At 35.8% G+C, this 22,958-nt stretch overlaps 1 protein-coding gene across 1 annotated transcript in view; it reads left to right on the top strand.

Moving 5' to 3' along the window:
• Positions 1–22,958, top strand: part of BRIP1 (BRCA1 interacting protein C-terminal helicase 1) — a 186,372-nt gene that overhangs the window by 2,812 nt on the left and 160,602 nt on the right. Inside the window, exons 2-6 of the mRNA XM_032321453.1 lie at positions 1,021–1,143; positions 2,287–2,398; positions 5,511–5,684; positions 16,429–16,556; positions 18,752–18,871. Of these exons, the coding sequence (XP_032177344.1) occupies positions 1,048–1,143; positions 2,287–2,398; positions 5,511–5,684; positions 16,429–16,556; positions 18,752–18,871 (630 nt within the window). The 5' untranslated portion in view covers positions 1,021–1,047. The remainder of the gene's footprint in view (positions 1–1,020; positions 1,144–2,286; positions 2,399–5,510; positions 5,685–16,428; positions 16,557–18,751; positions 18,872–22,958) is intronic.

Here is a 22,958-nt window from a genome sequence, read left to right as displayed (position 1 = left end):
TTATTGATTTTTAAAGATTTTATTTATTAGACAGCGAGCACTATCGTGGGAGGGCAGGGGAGGCAGAGGAACAGGTAGACTCCCTGCTGAACAGGGAACCCATGGGGGGCTTGATCCCAGGGGTCTGAGATGTTGACCTGAGGCTAAGAGAAGCTTAAGGACTGAACCACCCAGGTGCCATAGGGTGCCTTATATACATATAATGTATAGACATTATCTTATTTAATTCTTAACTCAATGCCTGGCTAATTTTTGTGAAAACCCTATCAGGTGGGTAGTATTATATCCATTTCACAGATGCACAAATTAGTTCTGAGAGGTTAAATGACTCACACAGAGGAATTCAAATTTAGGTTTGCTTTAGTCCAAAACTCATCTTTCCATTATACCCCCCCTGACTTTTAAATAAGAATTATTGGGCACCTACTAAATGCCAAGGCATTGCTTCCCTCATAACAGTTTTTTTTTTTTAAGATTTTATTTATTCACTTGACACAGAGAGATCACAAGTAGGCAGAGAGGCAGGCAGAGAGAGAGAGAGGAGGAAGCAGGCTCCCCGCGGAGCAGAGAACCCGATGCGGGACTCGATCCCAGGACCCTGAGATCATGACCTGAGCCGAAGGCAGCGGCTTAATCCACTGAGCCACCCAGGCGCCCCCCTCATAACAGTTTTTAAGTTAGGGGTTACTACAGATATAGATCTTAATCTAGAGAAGTGAAGAGACATGATCAAGGTAACACATATGAGTTGTTTTCAGAACCTGGTCTAGAGCTTGTTCTTTCTAACTCCTACTCCACAGCTTTGGCACCCCAGGAATACAAATCCACATTTGTCAGATTTTAAGACATGCTGTCAACCATTGTGATTTATAAGACTAGGAAATTCTTTTACTTTCCCATTTGTTTTGTTTAAACATTTATTCCAGATTTTATTTTCAGACATCTGTCCTAGTGGTTTCCTAGAAAACCTATCTGGTTTTCTTTGGTATTGTTTCAGTTTTGATTTCATTTCTGTTGCAGTTAGGAATCTGAAGTAAATAGTAAAGCATGATGTCTTCAGTTTGGTCTGAATATACAATTGGTGGGGTGAAGATTACCTTTCCTTATAAAGCATACCCATCACAGCTTGCTATGATGAATTCTGTAAGTATTTTTCAATAGTTATTTTAAGTCTTTATTAAGATACAGGTGCTTATAATACATAAAACTACATTTGTGTTTTCAGATAGTACATGGATTGAAAATATTTGCCAGTTCATTGAAGAAGATTTAAACTTTAGAAAAATAATACTGATCACAACTAAACTGTATATATACATTGTTACAATGGAGACAAAGGAGAACATTCTGAAAAATATTCTCACCTCAGTTGGAACTTTTGTTTACTTTGCAGAATTAGTGCTTTCTACAAAATACTTGCTATATATATTACACAGAACAGTATATTTCTCACTATAATTTTTTGAGATAGTTTTCATATAGAAAATGAATACACAAACAAGTAAACCAACTTTCCAACTTTGTTAAATCTGAATATTTAAAAATTTACCGTATTTTTTGAGTTTATACCTTGTTTGTAAGCAATATTTACTTCACATATTTTAAATGTTGCATAATGATGTACTATAACTACCTGCAGAAGTTGACTTTTTTTTGCTTAAATTGTTAAGATGTAGGCCTGTTAACTGTTAATCTATTTTACTTGCTGTATAGTATTCTGTTTTATGGATATACGAGAATTTTTTTGCCCATTTTCTTTTGATATACTTTAAAGTTGTTTACATCCTATAGCAATTTAAACAATGCTGCTATGAACTTTCTTATACAGGTTTCCTTGTGTTCTTGTATGAAAAATTTGGACGATATACATAGGACTGGACTTGCTAGAGTTGGGTATCTTCCGTTTTACTAGGAATTGTTAATTTCTGTACAGAGTGGTTGTAACAATTTACACTCTCAAAAGCAGCATCCATTAAGTTTTCATCAAAGATATTCATGTGCTGTTTTCTAATTTTACAGAAATAATTAAAGCACAGATTGCTTTTTTTTTTTTTTTTTTTTTCCATTTCTTTTTTGCTTGATATCCTTTTAAGGCCATAATAATTTTAGGGAGTGATATAAAGGAATAAAGTCTAGGTTTAACTAAATACTGGTTCTTCCTTCTATTGCTGAACTCCTGGAAGTGCAACCTTACTTCTCATTGTTGTTGTATTTATACTGTTGATGGAGAGAGACTCTAATGAAGTAAACTGTTTATTGACTTTTTTATCATTTTTGTGTCCATAGATTGTCAGAGGATTAAATAGTAAGCAACATTGTTTGTTGGAGAGCCCCACAGGAAGTGGGAAAAGCTTAGCCTTACTTTGTTCTGCTTTGGCATGGCAACAGTCTCTTAGTGGTAAGTTGTTGGTTGGTACTTCAGGTTTCTTAGACCAGAAAAAAAATTTTAATATTTTTTTAATATTTTAAGTATTTTTTTATCCAGACTGACTCAAACCATGTTCTAGCTAGCTAATTTATTTATTTATTTATTCATTTGTTTATTTATATTTTTATTTTTGTAAAGATTTTATTTATTGACAGAGACAGACACAGTGAGAGAGGGAACACAAGCAGGGGGAGTGGAATAGGGAGAAGCAGGCTTCTGGCTGAGCAGGGAGCCTGATGCGGCACCCAGTCCCAGGACTCTGGGATCATTACCCTAGCTGAAGGCAGATGCCTAACGACTGAGCCAGCCAGATGCTCCTAGTTAGCTAATTTAAGTACAGATTCTTTTTTTTTTTTTTTTAAATTTTATTTATTTATTTGAGAGGGAGAGAGAGAGAGTTCACAAGTAGGCAGAGAGGGAGAAGCAGGCTCCCCGCCAAGCAGAGTGCCTGATGCGGGGCCTGATCCTAGGACACTGAGACATGACCTGGGCCAAAGGCAGAGGCTTAACCCACTTAGCCACCCAGGCGCCCCTCCTTTTTTTTTTTTTTTTTTTTTAATTAACATGTAATGTATTACTTGCTTCAGTACAAATAATGTATTGTTTGTATACAAATTGTGTATTCAATACAAATAATGTGTTATTTGATACAGTCTGTGAATCATCACACACTTCACAGTACTCACCATAACACATAACCCTCCCCAATGTCCATAACCCAGCCACCCTATTCTTCCCCCTTCACCCCCTCAGCAACCGTTAGTTTGTTTCCTGAGATTAAGAGTCTCTTATGGTTTGTCTCCCTCCTCGGTCCCATCTTATTTCATTTTTTTCCCTCTCTTCCTGCCATGACCCACCCCCCCCACCCCGTCATCTCAAATTCCTCATATCAGAGAAATCATATGATAATTGTCTTTCTCTGATTGACTTATTTTGTTTAGCATAATACCCTCTAGTTCCATCCACGTTGTTGCAAATGGCAAGATTTCACTTTTTTGATGGCCACATAATATTCCGTTGTGTGTGTGTGTGTGTGTGTATACACATCGTATCTTTATCCATTCATCTCTTTGTGGACATCTAGGTCATCTAGGTTCTTTCCATAGTTTGGCTACAGATTCTCTTTTAAGATTTTTTTTGTAAGTTGTATATCTTCCTTTTTTTTTTTTTTTAAGATTTTATTTGAAAGATATTGAGTGAGCAAGAGAGCGCACAGTTAGGGGGAGTAGCAGAGAGGGAGAAGCAGAAGATCAAGATGCAGGGCTCGATCTCAGTACCTTGAGATTATAACCTGAGCTGAAGGCAGATACATAACCAACTGAGCCATCCAGTTGCCCCAAGTTACATATCTTCCAAAAGAGTTTCAACTGAGCAAAATATGTTGTTAATTCTAAAACAGTTTTGAACATAATATAGTCCTTTGATGATTCAGAGTCTATATAAGAATCTTGGAATGCTTAGTTATCATTATGAAAATGATTATGATAATTTATATGTAAAAGATGAAAGAGATGGGCCTGTCATGATGCTGTAACATCCACAAATAATCCCTTTGAGTAAATCCTTTAATATATTTGCTTATTTGTCCCTTCTGTATAATATTAGACCATAAAAATCTCTAAAGAAAACATTCTAGTTGATATTTTTCTACTTGTTTGGATGCCAGATAAGCAAAAGTTTATTGTAATATTGTTTTCATAAATACATTATTTTCTATTACTTTTACTTAATTTGCTAACAAAAGCCTAGTAACATTTATTTTATGAAAGTCTTGCTAATATACATAATGAATCTGAAATACAGTATTGGATATATTTTGGTTATATATTAGATGGATTTGACTTAAAGTAGTAGGAGAATTTAAAATTAAGCACAAGTATATGTAGGTATGTATTTATGTATTTTTATATATGTGTGTGTGTGTGTTTAAAAGGAAACATGCTACTGATAAGACTTAAAAAATAAAAAGTAAAAATTTTATAACTTTTGTTCATTTTGATTGTTAATGATGTTACTCTGTGGGGAAAAATGAGATAATCTGTTACTCTAAAATTTTAATGGGAGACAGAAAATAGAATTAGTAGTATATATGTAGTACAGATGGGAAAATAATGTCAATACTGTTAATAGAAAATAACTTTTCACTTTTTTTAGTATCTATGAATTATGTTTTTGTATATGTGGGCAATTGTTTCTTGGCCTTTTGGCTAAGATCTGGTGTAGTATACATGTAGGCACACAATGTAGACTGCTATTACAATTATGTAATAGCAAAAATGTATTCTGTTTAAGTATTAAAAATTACCTGTTTTATTTGAATGTTGATCTTAAAATAGATTTTGGTACATGTATCAGAATCGATACATCAGGGGCACCTGGGTGGCTCAGTGGGTTAAGCTTCTGCCTTGGCTCAGGTCATGATCTCAGGGTCCTGAGATTGAGCCCTACATTGGGCTCTCTGCTCAGCCGGGAGCCTGCTTCTCCCTCTTTCTCTCTGCCTGCCTCTCTGCCTACTTGTGATCTCTCTCTGTGTGTCAAATAAATAAATAAAATTAAAAAAAAAAAAGAATTGATATATCATGAAACATGTTTCTATTTGAAATAGATATATAAAATCGAAATTATGTAGCCCTTATGTATTTACATTATTTAATGTATTGAGCTTTATTTCTTCAGGGAAATAGTAGTAATTAAGAATATACTTTAGGTCTTTATTTTAATCTTCCCTGCTTAATATTTTAATAAATCTCAATATAAATGAATACCTAGCTAGTTAACGTTATTAATCTTTGACTATTATCAGATTTTTACAAATGATTAAATTGATGTTAACTTCTCTATAAGCGTTTCTAGTGTAGGTATTTCTCTCTTGTTGTAATTTGATGCTGGAGACAGGGTGACCAGTTTGCCCAGATCTGCCAGGTACTTTTCCAGTTTTAGCAATGACAATCTTGTATCTTAGGAAACTTCCCAATCTTGGGCAAATTGGGTGGTTTCTCATCCTAGTTGCAGTTTTTTAAATGTTTTTTAAATGAGAACTGTTACAACTTGGGTTCTTTCATTTTTTTTTTTTTTTTTTTAGGGAAGCCAGTGGATGAAAGCTTAAGTAAAAAACCTGAAGTACCATCATCATGTTGTTGTGCATGCCATTCAAAGAATTTTACAAACATTGACTTGAACGAAGGAACTTCACATCATTTCAACAGTCCAAGTACACCACCTTCTGAAAGAAATGACACTTCATCAACTTATCAAGGTAGTTTATATTTTTGCCTGGCTCTGTTGGTATATGTAGTCGTCTTAATTATTGCTGTTGTGAGACTTAACTAAGATACATTTGCTTAGCATAATTGACTATGTATCTCCACCTAATTTCTCTGGAATTATTTTTAGGTAACACATATGATAGACAGCCTTGTACTATTTTATTCTTGGCTTGACTTTTAATTTATGCAGACATTTTGCTAGCTTAAATTTTTGTTTTGCTAGCTTTTTTTTTTCTTTTTATATACATAGTTTTTGTAATTGGAGTATAATTGACACACTGTATTAATACATTAGTTTCAGGTGTACAACATAGTGATTCAACAAGTCTAGGTGTTATTCTGTGCCCATCACAAGTGTGTCTACCATCCATTGCCTTATGTCATTACAGTGCCATTGACTATATTCCTGTGCTGTACCTTTTATTCCTGTGACTTATTCATTCTGTAACTGGAAGCCTGTATCTTCCATTTCTCTCTGGCAACCATAGTTTGTTCTCTGTGATTATGGATCTGTTTCTGCTTTTTTTGTTGTTTATTCATTTGTTTTTTAGATTCCCCACATAAGTGAAATCATGTGGTATTTTTCTTTCATCTGTCTGGCTTATTTCATTAGCATAATACTCTCTAGGTCCGTCCATGTTGTCACAAATGCCAAATTTCATCCTTTTTTATGGCTGAGTAGAGAATCAGGTATGTTTTAAATATGATCCTTAAACAGTTCATACTAGATTTAAGATAAGTGTACTAAGGGGCACCTGGGTGGCTCAGTGGGTTAAGCCTCTGCCTTCGGCTCGGGTCATGATCTCAGGGTTCTGGGATCGAGTCCCACATCGGGCTCTCTGCTCAATGGAGAGCCTGCTTCCTCCTCTCACTCTCTCTCTCTGCCTGCCTCTTTGCCTACTTGTGATCTCTCTCTGTCGAATGAATAAATTAAAAAAATCTTAAAAAAAAAAAAAAGATAAGTGTACTAAGAATATCACAAGATTATTAATTTTTAAAAATATTTCTTTGGCGTTGAGTATATGGAAAGGATTAACCATTCTTTATCTAAGCCAAAAACCTAGGAGACATCCTATACATCTTGTTCTTCCTTATTTCTCCATGAAAACCTCTTATCTCCATTGATACTAGTCCAAAGTGCCATCTCGTGGTTAGAGCACGTAAAACCTTCTTTTCCTGCTTTTACTTATGTCATCCTTTATTCACTGGCAGGAAGAAAAGAGGTTGCCATAACTGACTTAAGTCTAAAGGGCATCCACTTCTCTTTTTTGTGTTTTTTAAGATTTTATTTAGGGGCGCCTGGGTGGCTCAGTGGGTTAAAGCCTCTGCCTTCAGCTCAGGTCGTGATCCCAGGGTCCTGGCATCGAGCCCTGCATTGGGCTCTCTGCTCAGCGGGGAGCCTACTTCCCCCTCTCTCTTTGCTTGCCTCTCTGCCTATTGGTGATTTCTGTCTGTCAAATAAATAAATAAAATCTTAAAAAAAAAAAAAAGATTTTATTTATTTATTTGAGAGAGAGCGAGAGAGGGAAGAGCAGAGGGAGAGGGAGAGAATCTCAAGCAAACTCCTGAGGAGAACGGAGCCCCACATAGGACACTATCTCATAACCCTGAGATCACAACCTGAGCCGAAATCAAGAATCAGGCACTTAACCCACCACCATCCAGGTGCCGTAAATAGTATCCACTTCTAAAACAAAGGATGGAGTTATCTTCCTCTAAAACATATGACCATATATGGAGGAGGGTAGATACTTGAACTAAAATATGATTCTGTTACGAATGAGGAAGAAGTGGTTGAATACATGCTGGAGAATTGACCAATAGTGTTGTCTATACTGTTTCGACCCTTAGTAGTTTTGGCTTTTCTTTCCATTCCTTAAGAGGATCATGCTTTCGCCTACCTCAGAGACTTTGCTTATGTTAGTATTTATTCTGAGGAAAGTCCCATCTTTCCTTTAGGTCTCAGCTTAAATATCATTTCCTTGAAGGAGCCATACTGACCTTTCTGTCAGACTAGATTTGGTTTCCCTATTCTGTCTTCTCACCGTGCACCTCTCCTTCATAGCACTTGTCACAGTTTGTATTATCTGTATTTCTGTGTACATCATTTGTCAAGCTCTGCTTCCCGTAGCAGACTATATACTGAGGTCAGGGACCATGTCAGTTTGCTTATCATTGTATTTTTTTTTAATTAATTTTATTAACATATAATGTATTATTTGCCCCAGGGGTAAAGGTCTGTGAATTGTGTTTACGCATTTCACAGCACTCATCATAGCACTTACCCTCCCAATGTTCATAACCCAACCACTCCCTTTCTATTATCGTTGTATTTTTAGTACCTAACAGAGTGCCTGACATGTGGTAGGGGCTAGATAAATATTTGTTGTATGAATGAATGGAATTGATTTTGAGATAATTATAGAAATTCTGGTTTATGTTTATATACAACCTGTTTTTTAAGATTTTATTTATTTATTTGAGAAAGAGTGAGCACAAGCAGGGGGAGCAGCAGAGGGAGAGGGAGAAGGAGAAGCAGGCTCCCAGCTGAGCAGGGACCCCAATGGGGTCCCGATCCCAGGGCCCTGGGATCATGACCTGAGCCAAAGTCAGATGCTTAACCGACTGAGCCACCCAGGTGCCCCTACAACCTGTATTTTTTTTTAAACAAACATTGGAATATACTTGACATAACTATATATTTAAATGGTACACTTTGGTAATTTTTGATATAGGCGTACCTCCTTTAAAGCGTCAAGGTAGTGAACATGTCCCTAACTTTCAAAAGTTTTCTTATGCCCGTTTGTTATTCCTCCTTCCCAAGCTTCCATGACTCACTTTTTCCCAACAACCACTGATTTGCTTTCCATCATTGTAGATTGGTTTGCATTTTTAAAGTTTATTTAAATGGAATCTTAGTTTGTATGCTTACTTGTCTAGCTTTTCACTTAGCATAATTCTTTTGAAATTTGTCCATGTTGCATGTATCAACAATTTGTTCCTTTTTATTACTGAGTAATATTCTATTGTATGAACTTACTATAAATTGTTTATCCAGTCACCTGTTGATGGATATTTGAGTTGTTTCTAGTTTTAAGCTATTACGTGTGAAGCTACTGTGAATATTTCTGTATAAGTCTTTGTTATAGACATGTGCTTTCATTTTTTTGAGGGTAAATACTAGAAGTGACTAGATCACTTATGTTTAACTTCGTAAGAAACTTCCAAGCTGTTTCCCAAAGTGTTTTTACCATTTTAAATTCCCACTAGCAGTGGCTGGGAGTTCTCATTTCTTTACATCCTTGTTAATACTTTGTATGGTCAGTCTTTTTTACTATTCTAATAGGTATGTGGTGGTATCTCATTGTGGTTTTAATATGCATTTCCCTAATCACTTAGCACAGTTGGGGATCTTTTCATGTGCTTATTAGCCATCTGTATCTTTGATGAAATGACTGTTCAGATCTTCTTTTTTTTTTTCTTATTAAGTTTTGAGAGTTCTTTATATATTTCAAGTACAAAATTTTTTTTTAAATCAAATCTGGTTTTAGCTTTTACTTTTAGTTTGAGATATTTCAAATTAATTTTGTAGATCATGTGAGGTATAGATCCAAGTTCATTTATTTTGCATTTGGATATATAATTGTTTGGCATCATTTATTGAAAAAACTGTTTTATCCACTACCTTGTGCCTTTGTAAAAAATCAGTTGTCAATATATGCTCAATGTGACTGTGAGTTAAAGTTGCTTAGAATATTTTCTCGAAGACTCAGATGTGGTCAGGGTTGTATTCTGATACTCTGTATTTTTAAGTAAGTTCTTTAATATGAAATAACCTAAATACAGAAAAGTGTGTGGATTTTAAGTGTATAAGCTTGATGAATTTTCACAAAGTAAACAGTCCTGTAACTACCACCTAGATAAAAAACATGGGACATAACCTACACTATAGAGGCCCTCCCCAATTGCTGTCCTCCTTTCTGTCACCATTGATGATTTTTACCTCTTTATAGGAATGTAATTATATGTGTACTCTTGCACATTGTACTGCCTGTCTGTTTTCGCTTAACATTGTATTTCTATGATTCATTGGTGGTGTTGTATATAGTACTAGTTTTTATATATTACTTCTACAGCATATTAATTTGTTGTACAACTGTTAGATATTTGAGTGGTTTTTGTTTTTGGTTATTAATGCTATTATGAACATTCTTGTTCATTCTAGTGCAAATGGATATTTTTTTATTAGACTTATACCTAGAAATGGAATTGCTGGTCATAGTGTGTGCTTATGTTCTGCTATAATAGATATTGCTAATAATTCCAAAGTGGTTGAACCAGTTTATTTACCCTGCTGCCCTACATCTAGCAGTATTTGGAAGTTACATTTTTCAACATACCTGTTAACACTTAATATTTCCAGTTTAAAATTTTAGCTGTTGTGGTGCATCTTTGGTGTTCGCCTGAGTTTTAATTGGTATTTCTCTGGTGACTGATGAGGTTGAGCATCTCTTTATATGTTTACTGATAGTTTGAATATCCCGTTTAGTGAATTGCCTGTTATTTGTTTGCCCATTTTTCTATTGGGTTGTTTCTTACTGATTTCTATGAGGTTTTTTTTTTTTTTTTTAAATATATTCTAGATAGATGTTATTTCTTTATAACTTTATATTTTAAAGACTTTGGTAAACTTCCTGCAGACTTCCGTGCTATAAAGAACAAGAAGATAAGCCTTTTTGTATGCATATAATGTAATTAAAAAAAAAATGAATTGGGGTTAATCTTATTTGGCACATGGCAATTCAGTTTTTCTAAAACTAAATTATTGTTTTGGGTGGGCCCATACAAATTTAATGGGCCCATACAAATTCCCCCCTTGATATATTTGGGGCAGAGTTTCTCAACAATGACACTATCATATTTGAAAGGGATAGTTCTTTGTTATGGGGGCTGTCCCGTCCCCCATAACAAGCATAAGCATTGTGGGATGTTTAGCAGTGTCTCCTAGGCCTCAACCCACTAGATATCAGTAGTATTCCCACCTTTTGTGACAACCGGGAATGTCTATTCCCAATGTCCCTTGGAGTGGGACTTGGGATGTTACAAGTGCCTAACAGTGCCCCAGTTGAGAACCAAGATCTAGATTCATTCTGTGGGTATTTTACAAGTTTGACCAAAAATTGCAGAGCTCAAAATTACAAAAATCTTTTCTAAAATATATATGGAAATACAAAGGACTAAGACATTCTTCAAGAATCAGGTCAAGGTGAGAGGAATTGATCTATGAGATATCCTGATTTTTTATATATAAAGCTATCATAATTGAAACAGTTTAGTATTAGCACAATGTTAGACCAGTGGAAAACAATAGAGAACCCAAATTCAGTTCCACATGTATCTAGAAACTTGATTTTTAAAGATTTTATTTATTTATTTGACAGAGAGATCACAAGTAAGCAGAGAGCGTGGGGAGCAGGCTTCCCGCCAAGCAGGGAGCCTGCCTGATTTGGGGCTTGATCTCAGGGCCCTGAGACCATGACCTGAGACAAAGGCAGAGGCTCAACCCACTGAGCCACCCAGGTGTCCCAAAACTTGATTATTTATAGAACTACATCTAGGGGTGCTTGGGTGACTCAGTTGGTTAAGTGTCTGGCTCTTGATCCCAGCTCAGGTCTTAATCTCAGGGTTGTGTGTTTAAGCCCGACATTGGGCTCCAAGCTGGGTGTGGAGATTACTTTAAAAAAAAAAAAAGTATGTTTACAGAGCAGAGGACTAAGAGGGACTTTTTATTTTTTTTATTTTTTTTTAAATTTTTTTTATTTATTTTTTTAAGATTATTTATTTATTTATTTGTCAGAGAGAGAGAGAGAGAGAGCAAGAGCGAGCACAGGCAGAGTGGCAGGCAGAGGCAGAGGGAGAAGCAGGCTCCCCGCGGAGCAAGGAGCCCGATGTGGGACTCTGGGATCATGAACTGAGCCGAAGGCAGCTGCTTAACCAACTGAGCCACCCAGGCGTCCCTAAGAGGGACTTTTTTAAATAGGTGGTACTTAGATATCCATATGAAAAAATTTACATTTGAGTCCTACTTTATGCCATAAAGAAAAATACATTCCAGGCAGATGAAAGATTTAGGTATGAAAGGCCTTTGTTGTTCCAAACAAATTTCAGGATTGTTTGTTCTAGTTCTGTGAAAAATGCTGTTGGTATTTTGATAGGGATTGCATTAAATCTATAGATTGCTCTCAAGAGTTCTGGCATTTTAACAATATTCGTTCTTCCAGCCCATGGGCATGGAATGTCTTTCCATTTCTTTGAGTCATCTTGAATTTCTTTCATCAGCGTTTTATAGTTTTCAGAGTACAAGTCTTTCACCTCTTTGGTTAAGTTTATTCCTAGGTATTTTATTTTATTTTTTTTTGGTGCTGTTGTAAATGGGATCATTAATTTCCCTTTCTGCTGCTTCATTATAAATCTGTAAGAATTTCTGTACATTCTGTGCTTAGATTTATGTACATTGATTTTGTATGCAGCAAATTTATTGAATTCATTTATCAGCTTTAGTAATTTTTTGGTGGAGTCTTAAGGGTTTATATATAGTTTCTTATATAGGGTTTCTTATAGTGTTATGTCATCTGCAATTAGGGAAAGTTTTACTTCTTCCTTACCAATTTGGATGCCTTTTATTTCTTTAGTTTGTCTAATTGCTGTGGCTAGGACTTCTAGTACTATGTTGATTAAAGTGATGAGAGTAGACATCCTTGCCTTATTCCTGAACTTAAGGGAATCCTCAGGTTTTCACCACTGAATGTGATGTTGGTTGGGGGTTTTTAATATAAAGTCTTTATTATGTTGAGATGTGTTCCCTTAGACCTGCATTGCAGAGGGTTTTCATGAATGGATGTTGTACTTTGTCAAATGCTTTTTTGCATCTGTTGAAATGATACGTGGCTTTTATTCTTTCTCTTATTGATATGACATAGAACTTTCATTGTTTTGCTTCAATAGCCAAAACAATCTTGAAAAAGAAAAACAAAACTAGGGTTCTTGGATAGCTCAGTCATTAAGCATCTGCCTTTGGCTCAGGTCATGATCTCCGGGTCCTGGGATCGAGCCCCAAATTGGTCTCCCTGCTCAGGGGGAAGCCTGCTTCTCCCTCTCCCACTATCCCCTGCTTGTGTTCCCTGTTTAGCTGTGTCTCTCTGTCAAATAAATAAATAAATCTTAAAAAAAAACCACCAAAAAAAACTAGAGGTACCCCAATTCCACAATTCAAGTTACAGTACAAAGCAGTAGTAATTAAACTAGTATGATACTGGCAAAAAATAGACACACAGATCAATGGAATAGAACAGAAAATCCAGAAATAACCCACAGTTACATGGTCAGTCAATCTTCGTCAAAGGAGGAATGAGTATACAATGGGAAATGGAGTCTGTTCAACAAACGGTGTTAGGAAAACTGGACAGGCACATGGAAAAGAATGAAGCTGGATCACTTTCTTTCACCATATACAAAAATAAACTCAAAATGGATCAAAGACTTAAATGTAAGTCCTGAAACCATAAAAATCTTTGAAGAGCGCACAGGCAGTAATCTCTGACATTGGCTATAGCAACGTTTTTCTTGATACGTCTTCTAAAGCAAGGGAAGTAAAAGCAAAAACAAATTACTGGTAGTACATCAAAATAAAAAGCTTCTGTGCAGCAAAGAAAGCAACCACCAAAACTAGAAGGCAACCTACTGAATGGGAAAAGATATTTGCAAATGAAATATCTGAAAAGGGTTAGTATCCAAAATGTGTGAAGAATTGATACAACTCAACACCCCAAAAAGAAAGAATCCAATTAAAAAATGGATAGACAAAATGCTCAAAAATGAGCAGACATTTCTCAAAAGAAGATATACAGATGGCCAATACACGAGAACAGATGGTCAGCATCACTTATCATCAAGGAAATGCAAATCAAAACCACAATTAGATATCACCTCATACCTGTTAGAATGGCTAAAATAAAAAACACAAGAAAACTAGTGTTGGTAAGGATGTGGAGATAAAGGAACTTTCTTGCATTGTTGGTTGCAAGGCAAACTGGTGCAGCCACATAGAAAATATTATGGAAGTTCCTCCAAAAATTAAACATCAAACTACCCCGGGGCATGTGGGTGGCTCAGTCAGTTAGGTGTCTGGCTTCAGCTCTGGTTATGATCTCGTCCTGGGAATGAGCCTCGCATTTGGCTCCCCCGCTCAGTGGGGTCTGCTTGTCCTTCTCCCTCTGCTCCCTTTCCCCCTGCTTTTGCTCTCTTTCTCTCTGTCAAATAAATAAATAAAATCTTTAAAAACAAAGGAATAAAAAATAGAACTACCCTACAATCTAGGAATTGCACTACTGGGTATTTATCCCCCAAAATACAAAAACACTAATTCAAAGGGATACGTGCACCCTTATGTTTACTGCAGCATTAATTGAATAGCCAAACTATAACAGCAACCCAAGTATCCATTGATAGATGAATAGATAAGGAAGATATGGTATATGTGTGTGTGTGTAGTATCCCATCATATACATATGATGGAATATTATTCAGTCATTTAAAGAATGAAATGTTGTCATTTCCAACAATATAGAACTAGAGAGTATAATATTAGACCAGTCAGAGAATAAGAAATGAGCAAGTGGGAAGGGAGGAAGGGAAGTGGATGGCATTTTACTGTTTCTTATTTATACTTTTAATTTGCTTATATCTTTCTCAATGGGCTTACATTAGTTGATAACTTTTTAAAACTTCAAGATATTGGGTACCTGTCTGGCTCAGTAAGCAGAGCATGGAACTCTTGGTCTCAGGGTCATGAGTTTAAGCCCTGTGTTGGACATAGAGCTTACTTTAAAAAAAAAAAAAAAAGTTAAAAAGGGGCACCTGGCTGGGTTAGTGAGTAGAGCATGAGATTCTTAATCTCTGGGTCTGAATTCCAACCCTGTGTTTGGTGTTCTTGGGCACTTACTCTATTTTTCTATGTATCAGTTTCCCCAACTGTAAAATAATACTTGTCACTTCATGGGGTGGTAGAAGGAGCTGATCTAGGTAAAACTTTAAGCCCAGTGTCTGATACTAATAAAATGAAATTGTATAGCACCCCCCCCAAAAGACCTAGGTGTGAAAGACAAGACCATTAAGATTTTAGAATATAGTGGTGTTAATTTATTTAGAGGATTCAAGAATGTGAGTGGTGGGTGGGGGGATTCAGAGGTAGAGAGAATTCTTTTTTTAAAGTTTTTATTTATGAGAGAGATCTCTCGCCTGCCCATGAGTGGGGGGAGGGGCAGATAGAGAGGAAGAAGCAGACTCCCGCTGAACATGGAGCTGGTTGTGGGACTCTATTCCAGGACCCTGGGACCATGACCTGAGCCGAAGATAGTCGCTTAACCCACTGAACCACCCAGGCACCCCTGAGAGAGAGAATCTTGAGTGGGCACCATGCCCAGCACAGAGCCTACACAGGGCTTATCCCATGACCTTAGCCAAAATCAGGAGTCCATCACCCAGCTGACTGAGTCACCCAGGTGCCCCAAGAATATAGTGGTATTTAAACTGTGTTCCTAAGAGTCATAGGAAAAAATATGGCCTGCTGGGGGGATGGGACAATGAGTCAGTGAAGTTCTAGGTCTTTTATTCTATTTTGAAAATTTTAAGCAATATTTCTTTAAAAAATATAGTCCTCTCAGAAAAAGCTTGAAAATCAGTGCTGTGTAGCGTAGATTTACTTGTGGTTTTACAGACTCAAACTTGGTTTTTGAAAATAATATTGGACTTGCTTTTAGGGCTTTCTCCCCTAATAGTCTGTAAATCTTTTAAGGCCTGAGGCTGTTTCTTTTTCATTGTTTACCATGGTGTCTGAAATTGTATGGACTCCGTAAAATAAATGCTCGTTAAATGAATTCAAGCCCTGGGAGTGGAGGGAATGTATAGATAAGAGCTGAGAGGAAGGAAGGTACTTATAATAACACTCACATTTAGGGAAAAGGAGAAACCAATGTATAGGAACAGTTAAGAAAAGTGTTACAGAATTAAGGAAAAAGGAATTGTGTTTGCGGTATTTCAAGAAGATAGTGTTAAGTTTGGCTGTATCCCTAGAAGTTAGACTGATGGATTTTGGAGTCAGAAAGGAGGAATCAGTCATATCCAGGCTCTGCCTCTTACTAGCTGTATCATATTGGGCATATTAACTTGACTTCTTAAAAACCTAGTGTTTACATCTATTAAGTGGGTTAATATTTGGTGATTAAGAGGTCATTGATGATCTTCAGAGTAGTGGCATTAAAGGACAGATTATAAGAGCTTGATTCTACTGTATTTTCAAGCCTAAAGAACATGTAAAAGCTTAATGGGGAAGAAACATTGAGAAACTGTAAAGAAAGATTTTTATATAAATGAAATACATTTTCCTGTGAGACACTTATAGTTGTATTTTTTAAACCACATTATTGGGAGTCATTTACAAAAACATAAACCTGTTAAAGCAGAATTGGACTTTGCTATTGAAAGCCTATTTCTCAAATGTTGTATCTTTTTTAAGTAAACTCATTTGTAAAGAAATGTTTTTAAACATGTTGAACTTTTCATGTTTTAAATATGTTAATGAAATTTTGAGAAGTCATAACATCTTGACTCATATTTTTCCTAGAAAACTGCCTAATTGTAAGTTTTTTTGCTAATTTTTATGACTTCTTCTATAAGACTCTCCTGAAAAAACTACGCTGGCTGCAAAACTATCTGCCAAGAAACAGGCATCCATAAAAAGAGATGAAAATGATGATTTTCAAGTAGAGAAGAAAAGAATTCGACCCTTAGAAACTACACAGCAGGTAAACCGTTTATTGGCAGTGAAATGATACTGTTATCGCTGCACATGGGAGTCAAATATCAGTCAAGTTTTCAGTGGCACTTGCAGAATTTACTTGAATTGTATCATGGACATAAATGGTAAATTATTGTAACTTTATTTTATGTAGTTATTTATTACAAAGGAGTTTGTTATTATAGTAGATTATTCATTATAACATGTCTTTAAAGTGAAACAGCGTGGTACTTTTCTATATATGAAGAATTGGATGGTAAAATATGAACTTAATGCATGCACTGGTAATGTAGATACTTTGTACTTTTTAACTCTGTTGTTTTTACCTAATGATTGCATTTTCTTTTGGCCAAAATATCTTTTATATGAATATTTATGTTATGAATATTTTTGTTATTGATAGTTTTAATATAATGACAAGGTTTACTCTTACTTGTTGAGTTTTAATATCAATACATTATAAAATGTTTATTTCTAAAAATTACTGAAAGACCTGAATTACTAAATATTTTATAAGAAATGTGTTTTTCGGGGTGCCTGGGTGGCACAGTGGGTTAAGCCTCTGCCTTCAGCACAGGTCATGATCTCAGGGTCCTGGGATCGAGCCCCGCATCGGACTCTCTGCTCAGCAGGAAGCCTGCTTACCCCCCCCCTGCCTGCCTCTGTGCCTACTTGTGATCTCTCTCTCTCTCTGTCAAATAAATAAATAAATAAGATCTTAAAAAAAAAAAAAAAAGACATGTGTTTTTCATACAGGACTATAGTATTTTGTCATAGAGTTCATGGCAGTGAGGTAGGGAGGTAGGCTGGGACTTTGATAGACTTAGTTATAAATAAAGAGATTATTATAATTATCATATCCTTTATAGATAATATTTCTAATTGAATATACTCAAAAACTGCGCTCTTCTGTAGTGTATCTATTCTACATATAATCTTTATTAATTTCCATAGTTAAGCCTTGATTTTAATTTAGTTTAATTTTTTTTGTTAAAGATTTTATTTATTTATTTGACACAGAGAGAGAGATCACAAGTAGGCAGAGAGGCAGGCAGAGAGAGAGGGGGAAGCAGACTCTGTTGGAGCCTCAACAGGAAGCAGGCCTGTTGAGCAGAGAGCCCTATATGGGGCTCCATCCCAGGACCCTGAGATCATGACCTGAGCCAAAAGCAGAGGCTTAACCCACTGAACCACCCAGGTGCCCCAAACCTTGATTTTAGAAATAGAATGAGTTAGTTTATTTTTGGAAAAGTACTGGCTACAAATGGAAGTATGAATCTGTGTATATTTTCTTCTCCAAGATGTAAACACAGAATTGGATATTGTGAGAAAGGGGTCAACATATAACATTTATTCTCTGACTTAATTGACTCTCGTTTCTTTTTTTTGGTAGGAATGGGATTATCAATAGAAATGCTCCCGCCCTTCATAATTTAAGTAAATAAGTTTTTGACAAGTAGTAAAAGGCATAAACAGTTTGGAAAAAAAAAAAAAAAACTTAGTGGGATTTATAGAAGAAATTTAGTCAAATACAATTTGAATTATGAAATATCTAGTAAGTAATGGTAACATTAATCAAATAATTTATTTTGTCATGTAGGAAATCTTGACTATTTACATTTAAAATTTTTATTCTGAAATTTTTCAATTTATATATATTTTTAAAGAATTACTTACTTGAGAGAGAGAGAGTGAGGGGGAAGGGAAAGAGAATCCCAAGCAGGCTCACATGGAGCCCCACATAGGGCTCTATCCTGCAACCCTGAGATCATGACCCAAACCAAAACCAAGAGTTGGACGGACACTCAACCAACTGAGCCCCTCCGCTGCCCTGAGTTTTTACAATTTAGAATGAAGCTTTATTTTTATTTGCTTTTACTTTCCACTTAGATATGTAATTGAACTTTGCTATAATACTACATTTGATATCCATATGGTAGGACTATCATTTTATCATATGAAAGATCATTTTACAATACTGTAGTTTTGACACATGACTAATTAAAGCCATTTTAGTTAGGATTTGAGAGTTATAAGGTGCTTATTTGTATTTTTAAAAAATTATTTGATTATTGCCAGTTAGAAATAGTCATCTTTTTTTTTAATGCTAAAAACATACCAAAAACTGTTTTGACCTTTAAAAATAACTGGCCTGCTCACATTTTTGTTACATTAAACTTCATTTTGGTTCTGTGTTTACAGATTAGAAAGCGTCATTGTTTTGAAAAGGAGGTACATCATTTGGATGCAAAAGTTGCTTCAGGCAAGACCACAAAACTCAATTCTCCATTAGGAAAGATAAATTCCTTTTCTCCACAAAATGTATGTATTTATGCCACTGTTCAATTTAAAGAAGGAAAATGTGGAATTTGCTAAACTCATTTAAAAAAAAGTAATTGAATAATGCAAAGTATAGTAGAAAATAATTCAGAAGTCCTCTAAGTACTATCATATCTCTACTACTAATATGTGAGGTGAGAAAAGCTATTTTCTTGGAGCCCCCATTTCCTCATTTATAAAATGAAAGAATTGGACTAGAAAATCCAAAAGGTTTTTTTCCTCTTGTATATTCTAAAGTTGTGGACTTTACTTTCTGATAATTTTTCTCATTCTCCTTAGAGCAGATCATTTTCAAGGAGTAGTCCCGGGAACTCTAAAGATTACTGTTGTTTTTTTTCTCAGGCATATAATATTAGTAATAATAGGATGTTATTTGCCTTTTTGAAAACTGTCTTGACATTTGCATTGATGGTGCAAAAGCAACAATGGATAAAATTGTCAGTACCTTACCGTAATCAAGATAGTGGTACCATGCTGTTTCAATAGTAGTTTTCTTCACCGTCATTAGTACACAGTTAAAAAAAAGACAGTTACACTTAAGAATGTCCTTGATGAAGTAGTAAAAGTTACTAAGACCTTAGGCTTTTTTAACATTCTGTGTGAACAGAACAGCTAAAAAGACCTTAAGCCTTTTTAACATTCTGTGTGAAGAAGTGAGTAGTACTCTAAATGTTTTGCATATAGGAGTAGGATGATTATCTTGAGGAAAAACACTTGTAGCATAGTTTGGATTGTTAGCTGAACCTAGCTACTTTTTTTCTGGAACATCATTTTTACTTGGAAGAGTGAAAGACAGATGAGTGATGGTAATTTCTTTTTCTTTCTTTCTTTTTTTGAATGATGGTAATTCTTGAAATAAAGTCTGATAAAATTTAAGTGAAAATCAGTATTTTGAAGAACTGTATATTCCACTCTGAGCTTGGCAGTTTTATGATACTTATAGACTTTCCTCATGATAGTGGTGGTGACAGTATAGAATGTGACTTTTTTGATATTATATAATGAAATGTGTTAACATTTATAAGATCTGTAAAATTGGGGAATCAAATATCTTCTGAATGGCCTGTACAAGATACGATACTATAAAATAAGGCCTGGGAAAGATCCATCCAAAGATAGACCAGTGGATCTTTTCTTTGCCCAAATCCCCCCATCCCCAGGCATCCTTAAGCTTTTTGTTCAGTCACTATAGATAGTTTTCATTTCCATAGTTTTATATAGATGGAATCATGCTTGGTTTTTTTTTTCTAATTATTAAACATCTCTTCCTTTTTTTTTTTTTTTAGATTTTATTTTTTTATTTATTTGATAGAGAAAGATCACAGGTAGGCAGAGAGGCAGGCAGAGAGAGAGAGGGGGAAGCAGGCTCCCCGCTGAGCAGAGAGCCCGATGCGGGGCTTGATCCCAGGACCCTGAGATCATGACCTGAGCCGAAAGCAGAGGCTTAACCCACTGAGCCACCCAGGTGCCCCCATGCTTGGTTTTTTTAAATTAAATTTAAGATGTTGTGAATTTTACCTGCTGGGTGTTGAATGTTATTACGTATATATATTTTTAAAGATTTTCTTTATGTGAGAGGGAGAGTGAGTGAGAGAGAGAGAGTGAGCAAGCAGGAGCTGGGGGAGTGGCAGAGGGAGAGGGAGAAGCAGATTCCCTGCTGAGCAGGAAGCCCAATTCAGAGTTTGATCCCAGGACCCCAGGATCATGTTTTTTTTTTTTTTTTTTAAGATTTATCTATTTATTTATTTGACAGAGATCACAAGTAGGCAGAAAGGCAGGCAGAGAGAGAGGGGGAAGCATGTTCCCTGCTGAGCAGAGAGCCAGATGTGGGGCTCGATCCCAGGACCCTGGGATCATGACCTGAGCCGAAGGCAGAGGCTTTAACCTGCTGAGCCACCCAGGCGCCCCCAGGATCATGATTTGAGCTCAAGGCAGACACTTAACTGACTGAATCACCCAAGTGTCCCGGATGTTATTATATTTCTATAAATGCTCTAATTTTGTTATTTTTTTAAAAAAATTATGTTCTGTTATGCTAGTCACCATACAGTACATCATTAGTTTTTGTTGTTGCATTCCATGATTCATTGCTTGCATATAACACCCAGTGTTCCATGTAATATATGCCCTCTTTAATACCCATGAGTTTTGTTCTGAGATGCAGAACAAAATTAAATTACTTGGAATCAACTTGATCTTTTTGGGTCTGCTTTTAGGATTTGTCAGGTGGGACCTGAGCAGAATTTAGTCGTAGTTTACCTCAACCCTAGCTCCTTCAGGGTCCTCTACCTAATGCTCTATGAATTGTTAGGTTTTTCCGGTCTGGCTGGTGGAACAGGCACTATTCCATGCCCTGTGTGAATGCCTCATCATTTCGGGTGGTTCTTTCCACTGTCTTGGTTTGTTTACTCTCTCACATATGTTGATCAATACTATGCTAGATACCTGAGAGGTCCCTTTACAGATCTCTGGAAATCATTCTTTGTGCAGCTCTCTCTACTTCAGTATTATGAACTTGAGTCTTCTCTGACTTCCTGGACTAAAGAGCAATGTCTCTTCAACTCAGGTTTGCTGGGCTAAATCTGGGTTCCCCTTCCCTAGGGCAGAGTAGAAATTCTCTCAAGACAGTTAGCCTAGGCAATCATAGGGCCTATCTCATTTATTTCCTACCTCTCTGAGATCACTCTTTCTTACCTGATATCCTGTATCTTAAAACTATTGCTCCATATATTCTGTCTATACTTTTGATTTTTCTGGTAGGAATGAACAAACTCATTGATTATGGGATAAATTCCAGAAGTCTCTAGATGGCATGTAAGTCTTCCTGTTTATCTGTATAGTCATAAGACCTTTATAAACGTATTATTTTCTTTTGCCCTTTCTGCTCCTCCCTCTTTTTTTTTTTTTTTTTTAATTTAACTTCTGCTAATTCTTCAGAAAGCCTTCCTCGATATCCCCAATTTGGGGTTAGATTCCCATTTGAAATGTTCCTTGTACTTCTAGAATTTTAACACTTATCCCTATTATCTTCTCTGCAAGGTTCTAAGTTCTATTAAGGAAATACCAGGTTCTGTAGTATATTGAGACCTCCTTGAAGGCTGTGACTTTTTTTTTTTTTTTTTAAAGATTTTATTTATTTATTTGACAGACAGAGATCACAAGTAGGCAGAGAGGCAGGCAGAGGGAGAGGGGGAAGCAGGCTCCTCGCTGAGCAGAGAGCCCGACATAGGGCTCAATCCCAGGACCCTGGGATCATGACCTGAGCCGAAAGCAGAGCCTTTTACCCACTGAGCCACCCAGGCACCCCGTGTTTTATTCATCTTTATGTTTCAAGCACCTAGCTTTGTGCTAGGAACCTAGTAAAGGCTGGGTGAATGAAAACTATATTCCCTGCCCTTGAATAGTCTTCGTTTAAATTCTTAAAAATGCAGAGTGGGGGGAAAGTTGTTGGTTATCTTTACAGAAGGCTTATAGTTGAAGTCCTCTCAGGAGCTTTTACTATTAAACTGTCAATAATAATATATGCTATGTATTTGCCTCTGCCTATGTTTTCTCCCTCATTTTCTTTAACATTGCCTTACTTTCATAGCTCTTAGTATATCCTTATCTACCTGTTTATTATCGATCTGCTCTGTTAGAATATAATGTCAGTCTTTTTCATGTGTATCTTTAGTACTTAAAATAGCATATAGTGTGTATTAGTTGTCCAATAAATATTTATTAGTAGAATATTCTTGAATTCTTACAATGGCATAGGCAGGTAATATTGTTATTCTTATTTTACAGATAAGAATACTCTGAGAAGTAAGTAATTTGGTTAAGGTCACAAATTAGGCAAATATTAGAGCTAAATCTTATGTAAGTAGTATGATGCTCTGGCAAATGCTTTAATCACTTTATTATACATTCTCTCTAAAATGCCTCTTAGAAATCCTGGAGTCATCAAAGCAGGATTCTCATACCAACATAAAGGGAAGAAATATCATGTAGAAGCTTTAAGAATAAAGAAATCAAGCATAGGATAAGATGTGATTAATAATAGCTAAAATAAGAGAAGTGGATTTTTAAA

The sequence above is a fragment of the Mustela erminea genome, chromosome 18 (assembly GCF_009829155.1).
Source record: "Mustela erminea isolate mMusErm1 chromosome 18, mMusErm1.Pri, whole genome shotgun sequence".
Lineage (NCBI taxonomy): Eukaryota > Metazoa > Chordata > Mammalia > Carnivora > Mustelidae > Mustela > Mustela erminea.
This window is presented reverse-complemented; position numbering and strand designations above follow the sequence as displayed.